Genomic DNA, 12829 nt, shown 5'->3' with positions numbered 1-12829 from the left:
TCTAAATGTAAAAAAAAAATAGCACACTACCCCTTTAACCTGTAATCCCCATGCACATTTGTAATTTTGGAATTATGTAGGCTATAAATTAGACACGATGTAGCTATTGTTAACTTAGTTTTATTGTTGTATGTCTATTTATGGGTACGGGCACGTGCACTAAGAGGTTCACGTAGGCCTATTCAAACTTGGCAGCACTGGAGGAAGGAGACAATGGCAAATATGAGGGACTCTAAAATTCCTTTAAACCAGGCCAGGTCCAGCCTGCCTTATGTGCATGGCTGGCTTGTTTCTGTTCAGGACTGGTAGGACGGAAGCTAGTCATGCTGCTGAAATAACTGTGTATTGAAATGACATGAAATGATGTCTGATAAATTAAGATAGGTCTTGTCGCCTGGACACATCAGTTCCAATGCCAATCCTGCACAATAAGATAGTGCCAGTTAGCTCATGAGCTCACAACAACTAGCAGCAGCTTCCATAACATTAATGGTAGCGTGGTCAGTGGCTAAAGCAGTTACACTGATGATTACTGTAACGTTAGCTATTTTGCTGCAATTGGTTCCACTTCTGTTTCTGGACAAAGGTAAGGGATAAACCCAGATAACACAAGGCTAGCGGACCTACAGCGGGTCCCCGATGGATGCTCCACCACCATTCCACCGGTAGTTAATTGTCTATATCCTAGGCCCATTGGCTGTGGGGTCTGTGTCGTTGTGGTGAGACTCCGCCCCCTTGTGTCAGAGTGGTTCGGGTATAGTGCAGTTACTTCCGGGCAATCTTCATACACCCACTGGTGAAAACCGTGTGTCTCTAGCCCCCTCAGGGGCTGAGTTGTGGAGTTCATGGCATGGATAGTGGTGTGGTGGCGAGATTCCGCCCGCTTGGGTCAGAGCTGATTGAGCGCAGTACAGTGACCTCTGGGCAATCTCCTTGCACCCACTGGCGAAGACCGTGGGTCTCTAGCCCACTCAGGGGCTGAGTTGTGGGATCCTTGGCGTGGATAGGGGCGTGATGGCGAAACTCCGCCCCCTCAGGTCAGAGCTGATCGTGGACAGTGTACCTCTCCCCAGGCCACCCACCTGCCCCCACCAGTGAAGACCCTGTGTCTCTAGCCCACTCGAGGGCTGAGTTGTGGGGTCTGTGGCGTGGTGGCGAGACTCCGCCCCCTCGCGTCATATTGGGTCAGGGGCAGTGGAGCCCTCTCCAGGCTACCCACCTGCCCCCACCGGTGAAGAACGTGTTTCTCTATCCCTCTCAGGGGCTGAGTTGTGGGGTCCGTGGCGTGGACAGTGGTGTGGTGGCCTAGTAGATGGTATTCATTCTGTTCACAACGTGATGGGCAGCCAGGCGAAATAGCTCCAGGGGACCTGGTCCCAGGCGAGTTGAACAGCTGTCCACCTCGAGACGGGATCTCTCGTTACGGCATGAAGTTTGCGGCTAACCTGCCGAGCTAGAAACAGACTGAATACCACCTATTAACAAACAAAACATGTTCAGTCACAATTATACTGTTAAAACTAAGATGCCTGGATAAAAGTTTTCCAACGGATATATTTGACGAAAGTAGATTAATAAGCAAGCCGCTTTTCATTGCTAACTCAAAAGCCATGAACGCGCGTTTGCATTTCACATGAATGCAATCTGTTCGTGGACTACAAGAACACGTCATTGATACCTGGCATTGTTTTCAAATATGGCGCGGTTCAATAGGGCTTCACTTTAGATTTTGAATCCTGGGGGCCTGGTTGCTGCCCACTGAACAAGGAACACAGTCCATCTAAGCCTGTTGCTGCCCTCCTGTGGCCGAAAACGATAAATGCCCTTGTGGTAGCAACAGAACTGCAGGTTCTGGGACCACTGCCTCTTGTGGTAGCAACATAACTGCAGGTCAACAACAGGACAAAGGGAAAAAAAGAAACATTTACTGGACATTTGCTATTCTAGCTGCACAGCTGGCCAGCCACGCACAAAAAAACATGTCTGAAATCCAAACAGTACCATGCCCGAGTAGGGATCAGCATGTTTATTCTGCATCACCCGGGGCTTGAACTCACCAGGGGAGGTCATGTTCTTGTTTGAGCCAAGTGAGAAGCTGGCAGTTTGACCTAAAAAGTAAATGTCAGAGCTAGATATTTACACCATAGGAATCCAGCATTAACATATTAGTAGGCCTACATACGGTGATGGGAATGAGATGTGGGACTCTGGAATGAGCATAGATTCACAGATTGGATTGAACCACAGGTGGTACTGATTGAGACAGACTGGTCAGATGAAGAGAAACAAAATAAACAGTAACAGCTCCAAATAAAAAAAATAGCTTAAAATGTCCACAGCACAATGGAGTATGCATTAGCATTTTTATTCTGCATCCCCCTGGGCTTGAACTCTTGTTGAGTTACCTGCCATGTGAGAAGCCATAGATGGTTTCACACTGATTTAAACATCACAATATCAAGGGTTGCATGTAAATGTCACAGGTGCATGTAACATGGAGGTTTCAGGAGTTTCCACAAAATGTTTGTTAAAATAAAGGCACCATTAGGGGCTAGAACCAGAGACTAAACATATTATTATTATACACTCAACAAGTGGAGAACAAAAGACAAAGCTTACAAGCAGCTTAAAAGCTTACAGACTTACAAGTTGGCACAGGACAACACCAGAGACAACACACAGCTACAGCAAATAATGAATAGACAAAGAATAAGAAGGGAGCTACATAGGCAATATATACACAGACTAACAAGATGGGTGGAAACCAATCAAACAATTAGTGGCACAGGTGTCCTCTCAAGCAGAGTCAATTTAGGCCAGTTGTAGTCAGGGTCCGCTATTGGGGCGGGGTTGCCAACAACAACATCTCTGATTGGTGGAGACATTGCCGTTGCACTATAGGGCATGGGAAAATGTAGTCCCAGACACGACCATCTTGTTTCTACACAGGTGTATCTATTTGTCTGATTGGCTCTACTGCATAGAATCCTATGCAATCAGACAAATAGATACACCTGTGTAGACACAAGATGGTCGTGTCTGGGACTACATTTTCCCAAACCCTATAGGATGGTGGGTGTATTTTTCCCTGTAACAGCAGTAGTTTGAGGGGACAAAATGAGGACAGACTCCAAAATACTGTAAAAAAAAATAAAAAAGGTTTTTGAGATAAAATTCTGAAACTACATCGACCATGTCATGAAAATGACATTTTTTCATGGACATTGGAGATTTATTGAGCTAGTATTTGCAGTAGCTGCATACAGTACTGATTACTGGTGATATTTCAAAAATCTGTGAAATCGTTTGTGGAGGACAGTCTTAAGATGTAGTGTAGCAATTGGGGGGGTCAATTGGGCCTACATTTTGTGGTGGTTTCAAAATGATTGCACGATTTCTTATGCTTTTTTAAGTTTAAAAATTTAGACGGTTGCTGTAGCGCCACCATCTGGACTATTGGTCCACAATGCCAGTTGAGGACTTCTGGCATAGGACTGGACCTATGTGCAAAGTTTGGTGATTTTTCATGCATGGGAAGTCAGACTTCCTGGGAAGAAGAAGGAGATTCAGAATATTGGGAAATACAAGAGGGACCAGCAGCTGAGACCACCCGGCCCCTAATAATAGTTGACCCTTTCCGTATCACACTATCATTTTTGTTATATATTTTTTGTTATTTATAGAATTTTAATACATTTGTAATATATTTTGAAAACCAAAACCTTTGGTCGAAGCAGACATCAATAAATATAAATACATTAAAATAGGCTACATTTAATTTTAATAAACTGTGAAAAAAATATTGTGGAAGTAACGTTAGTCTAGGCCTGAGTGTTATAATAATCAAGAACGTTGTGTTTTTATTAATAAGTTAAAATAGAATGGGAGGACTAACAGGTTATGCAATCCCGTCCAATATGAAAACTTGATGTGTCCACCATGACAACTTGCCCGGGCCCATCCTGAAGTTCCTGCTGTAACTATTGTAATGGCTGAAAGCATGAACGGAACAGGTGGGCGTGGGACTTCCCCGGTTGAGATGGAAACTCCTGGGGCGGAGATTTCGGCAACTCTGAACTGAAGCGCTAGAATTACTGTCATCAGAACCAGCGATGATACAAAGCAACAACGACGAAGTAACTGTCTTGTCTGGTAAGAATATTTCCTATTACATCAAATAGGCCATTAGACGGTAGACCCATCCCATACCCTGGTCTACTTATTCTTCCATGGAAGTTTATTTCCAGGCGGTAGGCTTAAAAAAAATAGGTTTATAAACGTAGCCTACATAGCCTAAATAAAACAGTGTAGTTCAGAAGCGGGAACTACGACAATACAGGAAGTAGGATTCCTGTGTAAAACCTTTTCATTTAAATTAGGCTATATTTTGCTTATCAAGCCAAGGCCTGCATGTTATTATCGTGTTATACTGAGTGTGGTTATTTAATCCTTTTTGTAGGCCCTATATAGCTAAAATAACACGTTATGATCACCACCCGTGTCTGTGTGTGTGTGTGTGTGTGTGTGTGTGTGTGTGTGTGTGTGTGTGTGTGTGTGTGTGTGTGTGTGTCTGTGTGTCTGTGTGTCTGTGTCTGTGTGCGTGCCTGTGTGTAGAGGAGCCTTTACTATACCCTAATAGCACAATGTCAATGTTAAGCTTGTTAATCAATCAATCAATCAATCAAAGCTTTATTTGTAAAGCGCATTTCATACCCAGAGGCAACACAATGCGCTTTACAGAGAACAAGGGAGGTGGGCAGACGTCCCACCCCTATAGTTTATATAATAGTTTAATGTGTAGGGGGGAGCGGGGTGATTTGTGCCGGGGAGGAAGTTATGCTATCCCTTGTTTCTAGAAAACCTTAGGGGAAATTAGTAATGTGACCATTCGTTTTCTTAGAATTATCTAGGCTATTTTACTCTGTGATGAACGGAGACACATGGAATAAATGGTAAGCAAAAACAAAACAATAACAAAAACAGGTTTTGCCATTCAAAGTTATTTTTTTTATTTTCAAGGTTTCATGGTTCTTGTGTCTGAACAATTTCACACGTGTTAGTGGTTTAGGAAGCTACAATATGAGGCTAGGCTACTGTTAGCATGATGTTGGCTCTAAACTGCCGGATGATGCAAGTCTGTCTGCCAGGTGATGCAATTTACAGGGGTGCAGACTTGTCACCTTTAGGTGAAAATAGCTGTTTTTAATCCAAAATAGGTCATTTGTTTGATCTGTGTATGTATGTTTTTGCATGTTTGTCACCTTTTTCACCTGTGATCGGTTTGCACCTCTGAATTTAGAGAGATTACACTTTAATGACATTTTGTAAGTTAAGTCCTCACTGGGTTGAATTTTACATTTTCGTTCATTAGCAAAATGTTCAGCTGGGACCTTGGGTGGAGAGATGGTTTAATAAAGTCTTCTTCTTCTTCCCTCCTTCCTCCCTGAAGACAACAGCTTGCGGCTCCAGTCACACGCTCTCATCAGGAGCCTCCCCTCCTGTGTGGTCGTTAGAGTGGCGGAGAGGCTCAGGAGCTCCAGCACCATTACTGAGTTGGAGTGGCAGGTGATTGGGTCGCAGCCCACTGACATGCAGAAAGCCATGCATCTGTTGCAGATCGTCATACGCAAGGGACGCAACGCCTGCCAGCTCTTCTACTGCTCTCTGGAGATGTGTGGACCTGACATATTTCAAAAGGTCACAGGCCTGCCAGGTACCGGTAAGTGTGTGTGTGTGTGTGTGGGTGTGTGTGGGTGTGTGTGTGTCGCTCAGTCTGTGTGTCTGAAAAGTTTGAGATTGAAACTGTTACCTTGGATACCACAATCAAATTTCATTTCTCTCTCCTACAGCACACCTCCCTTTGGATAACACAGCATCAGGTGAGCCACACTACAATGAATCAAACCATTATATTTGGATCTTATATGTTACATTTAAGACTCTGCTACTGTAAGAACAGCTAAAACCTCATGTGATGCCATGCCATTCTCCATTTGACCTTTAAAACTCAGAGGAAGTTAAAGTATGCCGTCATATTCTCTGCCGAGGACACACCGTTATCTCACCTGCTTCCCCTTTCTTCTCACAGTTCAGGTGGCCATTTTGCACCTGTAGTATTATAAACCTGTTATTATATCTGTAACCTTGATGAAAGCCTATGGCCAAACGATGTCAGCTTCAATTAAATATAGAGCAATGCTATGTTTATCAAATTCCATGTGTTTACTATGTGTAGCTGCCAGTACCTCGGCGAAAATACTATTTGAAATCCTTTCAATTACTTCAGCATTTGCTTGTGTCTGCCTGGAGCGTCAGCTGGGTGGGGTTTTGCATTTTTGGGAATAGCCCATTGTTTCTATTGTGCCAGACGATAGCAATCAAACACTGATAAGTAATCTAAATTATTTCAAATCGTATTTCAACCTGGTCTCGCCAGATCTGAATATGGCGGGATCCCACAGGAGAGTGGTTTATTGGGCTGGCACTCACGAGGGTGGTTAGTTTAAAGTTGGCGTGAGGGTCCACCACTCGACAGCCACCCCATCTGCTGTCGGAGTCCCAGTCACAGGCTTGAGAGTCAGATAGCTGGCTCTCTCTTCCAGGTCGCCAACTGCGCACCCTCCACAGCAGCGACAGGGGACAGTTGGATAATTATATAGGTCGGTGTAATTGGCTACCAAATTGGGTGAAAATGGGATAATCTGAAATAAATTTCTTAAAAAAACTAACAAATTGTATTTCAACCCAGGTCTGTAGCTGTACTTTATTCTCTATTCTCTCTCCCTGTTCGACAGAGAGCGGCGACTCTGCTCCCACCTACGTCATCAACATCCAAAACTCCACCCTGACCAACTGCGTGATCGGAAACAGCAATTATCAGAGTGTGGTGGGAGAGCAGCGACCCCTGTTGACCCCGAGCCCTGGGCAGGCCGTGCCTGGTGGTGGTAAGTGTGTCTTATAGAGCTGAGGTACACACACCAGTGCCTCAGTACCGTATTGACCCGAATATAAGACAGGGTTTTTTTCCTGGAAAAACGTCTGAAAAGATGAGGCCGTCGTCATATAATCGGGATCTAGACTTTTACATGCTATTATACATGGGCAACAACAGGTGGCGCTAAATAGCCTGTTCCCCACCTGACTGAAGCCAGCCAACTTTGTGCTAATGTCAGAGCACCGTAGTCAGTAGTCAGCCATAAGCTCGTTCACTTCTATGTATTTTCAAACGCGAAAACTACGGCAGTGAAAAACAATCTGAGTCTGATAATCATTAGGCCTGCATTAGATAGGCTAATCTTTGTTTTTTTCACTGTGAGATGGATAGCCTACAGGTAATTGGTATTAGAAAGACTATTGATTATTTTCATAATAGAGAATAAGCCTACCTTATTCAATGTGTTTTATTATCATTATTTCCAATAAAACAGTTGTTTTTATAAAAACAAGATTTGGTCTTCTAAAAGTCTTTCAAAAAAATGAGTCTTATAATCAGGGTCGTCATATATTCGGGTCAAAACTGTATTTTGCTCATTCACTCACACTCGTCTCTCACACATATCTTGCCTTTGTCCTGAGTAGAGCCCTCCTGTCTTTGTGCTCACACATTTCCCCTAGTCTTTCCTTGTTCTTTACTGAACATTATATGTGACATGATTGACTGTAGCATTGATAAGCGTTTCCCTACCAGGATGCAGTTGCAGCTGTGGCCACCAGATGACGGTGCAGACTACCCCACCGGAGCCACAGGGTGTGCAGGTCCACTGCTCCAGCCTGCAGTACGTCACCATAGGAGATCACAACACCATGCAGGTCAACCGCACTCAGTGTACTATGGAGGACGACGACGACAAAGAACCAGATGACTGAAGACAATGTCACACCAACTGAAGTTGATGTTGCAGGGAGCAGCTGACCAGTTTTGTAAAGACAAGGGGTTTATGTCACTTGGACAACAGAAATGTGTTCTGCTCTTCTGTCTCAACCCCACACAGGGGTTGGCACAGGTTCAGCCAGTATGAGCAGCACCCCTGGATGTCATGAGCTAGTGTTGGGGTAGTGCTTTGCTCAAGGGCACAGCTGTGGGCCATTACTGACGGCAAGTCACCCAGTAGCCCTCCAGACACCAGTTAAGCCCTCACCAAATGGCCTCGGGACTCGGGCTCAGTCTGATGCTCTAACCACTGGGCTACCTGCAGTACATAACTCCAGAGAGGAAGCTAATTATTTTAGAGATTTACAGTATAGCTAGTTTGCTCTATTAGTCATGATATGAGTAAACAGTTGTGAAAATGTAAGGCCAGTGGCTACTTAACTACTCTTTTTTTTTTTTTTATCAATTTGTTTTCTTTGTTTCAATTTGTTGCTTTTATTGAATTGCTCACTTTATTTGAGTTAAATTTACAAAAACATTTTGTTTTGTGCTTTGCGTTATCATGTTGTTTCATGTTTTATACTGTAATGTTTTTTGGGGGCGCACTCAGATTGGGATTCAGCTAATAGGGTTAGGGGGTTAGCGAAGGCTGACATGCCTTGTGGACCAGGGCGATTCATCTTTACAACATCCGGCGTAGCACAGTGGATAGTGCGTCGGCCTTGCAGGTACAGAGATCGAATCCCGTTCAACCATATGTCTGACTTTTGAAATTCTCGGGACCATCCTTGACCCTTGTCAAACTCCTTGGCCGCTTGCAGCTAAACTGCTTGGCCCCCACATTGCTGCTTGCAGCTATATTCTTATTTTAATGTTTTATTTATTTACTTTTTTCAAAGATGCTCTATGACCATACAGTATATTGGTAATATATATCTTATAAAAATCCTCTATGTTTACAAAATTTTAAGGTATATGACAATTACTTGTAAAAAATGACTACATGACTTTCCTACATTAAACATTGTTGAGGAGTCTCAACTCTACAGTACTCCCAATAGCCTTTGTTCTTGCATGAGAGATTGACATCTCACCAGAAATATCCATCAGACTGTAGGAAAGGTATTGCATTACTTTTTATTGTTCATAGTCATCGATTTGTTGAGATCTCAGTAGGGAATTACATCTGGAAAGTACAAGCTACACAGTAGTTCATGCATGTTGCTGCTGTCACATTTCAGTGTTCCTGGTATGCATCACAATATCAACACCTTTCTGTTTAACTGGTTGAAGTCTTTATTTAACCTACATGTACAATACTGTGTGACAGAGAGATTCACTCATAAACCCTGGGTGAGTTTTGTCAAGACATTGTCAAGGCAACACAGCTGTTCTATGAGCATGGTAGAGAGAGCACTGTATGTACAATATGATATGAGGATGGCTGTGCGTCAAACAGTAGTTTGATTTGTCACGTAAATATGATCATGAGAAAGAAGGCAGTGTGTTTAAGGCAGAGATTTGGGAAGAAGATGAGGAGGAGGAGACTGGGTTATCTCAGACACTTTAATAAACACATAGTCAACCTCAAAATGTGCCTTTTTCTGATTGAGCACAAACTGTACAGTGTTTTGTCAGTGAAGGAACCAGTGACGACTGAAACGGAAATTCATGAATGCATTACTTTGAGGCTTTGGGTTAAACAGTTTAGAAGGATTGTTAGCATTCTTTGCTGCCAATAAAACTGAACAAAAGGACATCAACTGTACATCTGTACAACACCAACTTAAAGAGATGTTTCTGAGTGGTATAATTCCAGTGTTACTATAAAGTGTAAACAACTCAGTAAAAGATTACATGTGATACAATTCTAGTACAGTATGTTTCCCCACCAATATAAAATATTACATTCATAACAAAAAAAACTAATGATAAATGAATACAAAAGTAGATGGTGAATACCCTCTAAAACAAGGTGATGTTTCTGGGAACATGGTTAGTTCTGGGCTCTTATTTCTGTGGGCAGTTTGTGATAATAGAGAAATACTTAGTACTGCCTGGTTTGAGTAGCCTGCATGTATCTGCAGTGATGTTGGAGTGAAAGGGAATTTAAAGTAGGGATGTTAACAGTTAATCGACTATCGATTAATTGCCGATAAGAATTTACTCGAGTAAGATTTGGCTACTCGATTAATTGCTTGTTAATGGAACGGAACTTCTTTTTTTTTTACGAACGTTATCAACAGAAGTTGTGTGAAATGTAATCATGATTTAAGGTCTGACTGTTGTGAAGGCTAATTGGGATGCCGGGAAATTTCAACGATACAGCGAAAGAAGACAAAATTAAGAGAGCAAAGCGCAGTCCAGCGCTGGACGTTCTTCTCAATTAATCGACTATCGTTTGTTAAGGTTAACAGTTATCGATTAATGAAATTCCTTGAAATTTGCAACCCTAATTTAAAGTGAATGTTATACAAGAGTAGGTACTCATGTTGAGATATAAAATATAATATAGGCCAAATCATTCTATAAACAAAATGATGTTTTTTATTAGGTGTGCTTTGTAGTTTAAGTGAAATGAATGACATGCTAAAGTCTTAATCTTAAGGGTCACGCTTGTGTTCAACCACTAATGACTGGGCATTGACAACAGCTTGCGCCCGTGTAATATTGTTTGTTCATTCAGCAGACCATTATTGTTTTGAGAGCTTAGATAACAGCAGACTGAGCATGCTCAAAGACCCTGGGATGCATGGCTGTTCCGCTTGGTCATCACGCAAGATCACTGGATATTTACACCAAAAAAGCATACAACCTCTTTGGGTTTTAAACGTTTCAGACTGGGAGAGGAATCTATTTGGCACTACATCTGAGAACGTCTGATTCTGTGTCCTCAAGGCGATGCAGCCTGTCCTTGTGGAGCCCAGTAGGATACAGAGGGAGCAGATTTGGACCTTTTGTTACTACATATACATATCATATGTGCTACCACTGTGTTAACTGTGTACCTATGTGTTTTTAAACTGTCAATCCACCGATAGGAAAACATACGTACACTTGGCTTCAATAAAAGGGAACCCATGATTCTTCCAGTATAGACACAGCTTACATTATGTCTGATCCCAGAGAACACCATACAGAATGATTCTACCACCAGTAAAAATTACCTGAACGTTTCAAAAGCAACAAGGGACAACTTTCCATCACAAATCTGATCCTGTGTTGAAGCATCATATACACAGTCACACACACCAGCAAGTACACACCATACAAAACAACTCATAAAAAAATCATTTACAATTTCAATGTTCCATATCCTTTAGGCAGATCTTTGCCCGATCGTTTGTTGCTTTTCTTTCTCCTGGTGTCTCACTCTTAGGTCATGAAATTCTGTCTAAATTTGGGCTTCATCTTCAGTCTGAGTGCCGTAGCCTGAGGGATTAGAATGTGCATCTTCCTTCCTCAATCTTGTGCTCAGGGACTTTCCTGGGTGGGTGTGTAGGTTCCTCCAGCGTCTCAGAGACCTACACTACCCCACTGTGCCATTGTAGGGGATGGATGCCGCAGCACCATCAAGGCAATGCAGCGGTACACAACCCCTCATACTCCATTCTTTATCACTCAAACTCTTCGTTCTCATATCTATAACGGATAAACAACATTAATGGAGTATTTACATCATGAACGACGGAAGTATGACGGTATAAAATTGGCTAATCCTTGTTGTCTGGAAGAACGGGCGCTGTACACGACAATCGGGACTCACATATAGCAACACACACTGCGCAGTCCGCAGTCCTCCCCGGTCCACAGCAGCCCTCTCTGACAGCGTCGACAACACAGCCAGACCAAACTAGACGATGAAACCAGATCGAACCCAGCAGTGAGATCCAGCCTCCAGTTTAGTGTTGTGCCATGAGCGCTGGAGCAGCGAGGTGAGAAGGACAGAAGGAGAAGCAGAGGAGAGGAGAGGAGAGGAGAGGAGAGGAGAGGAGAGGAGAGGAGAGGAGAGGAGAGGAGAGGAGAGGAGAGGAGAGGAGAGGAGAGGAGAGGAGAGGAGAGGAGAGGAGCAGGGGAAAGTAGGAGAGTAGAGAGGAAGGAAAGAAGAGGAGAGGATAGGAGGAGAAGAGGGAGTCTAGATCTCATTGATAGTTCTCTCCGAGGGGCGGTACTCCGAGGCCCCTTTGGGGGAGGACGCGTAGAACGACTGGGTCTTGCGTTTTAGCCGCGCCCTCTTGGTGGCCAGCGACAGGCTGTGCTTGCTCGAGGAAATGATGTCAGAGATGAACTTCTTGCAGTCGACACACACCTCCATGGTGGCCCAATCCTCCGTCAGCTCCGGGGGGAGCTCCAGCTCGTCACAAGACTTGGCTCCTCCGTGCTTCGACAGCCTGAGGGTCAGAGAGAGACGACGGGCATTAGCAAGACCAAACTGTCTGCCTTTTACCGCTTTCACTTGGTCATTTTCAAGTTCAACCCCTCCTCCCAAATGAGTGTACTTTTGTATGCTCCGACTGATCTATTTACTATCATATAAATGGTAAATGGACTACACTTATATAGCGCTTTTCCACCTTAGCGGCACTCAAAGCGCTTTACAATGGCCTCTCATCCACCCATTCAAAGTTAGATACTTTCTCTGATCACTTTTTGATTTGAGGGGATGTGAACAACTCTATCAGGCCTGCCTTTGTTTAGCATGTAGCTGTGTGAACACACTACTGGTTTAGTAGGGAGGAGCTTACTTGGACATGGTCCTCTGGAGACGGTGGTGGCTGCTGGAAGCTTTCTCCGGCTTCGGGACCCCTCCTCTTCCTCCTCTTCCTCCGGCTGCTCCCGCTGTAGCTCCCGCTCCTCCTCCGGCTCCTGCTGATGCTGCTGCTCCTGCTCCTCTTCCTCCCGCCCCTGCTCCTCCTGCTCCTCCTCCTGCTGCTGCTGCTGCACTCACAGCGGTCATGG

General features: G+C 43.8%; 1 protein-coding gene across 1 annotated transcript in view; it reads right to left on the bottom strand.

The window, feature by feature from the left end:
* Positions 1-12005: 12005 nt before the first annotated feature.
* The window catches only part of spire1b (spire-type actin nucleation factor 1b), a gene marked incomplete at both ends in the record, with an annotated part of 28254 nt that continues 27430 nt past the window's right edge, over positions 12006-12829 (bottom strand). Inside the window, 3 exons of the mRNA XM_084444167.1 lie at positions 12006-12261; positions 12616-12665; positions 12819-12829. The exon at positions 12819-12829 is cut by the window's right edge and continues 85 nt beyond it. Coding sequence (XP_084300293.1) covers positions 12006-12261; positions 12616-12665; positions 12819-12829 — 317 coding nt within the window. The remainder of the gene's footprint in view (positions 12262-12615; positions 12666-12818) is intronic.

Source organism: Borostomias antarcticus (genome assembly GCF_949987555.1).
Source record: "Borostomias antarcticus genome assembly, chromosome: 10".
Lineage (NCBI taxonomy): Eukaryota > Metazoa > Chordata > Actinopteri > Stomiiformes > Stomiidae > Borostomias > Borostomias antarcticus.
The sequence above is the reverse complement of the archived record's forward strand: the minus strand, read 5'-3'. Positions and strand labels throughout refer to the sequence as shown.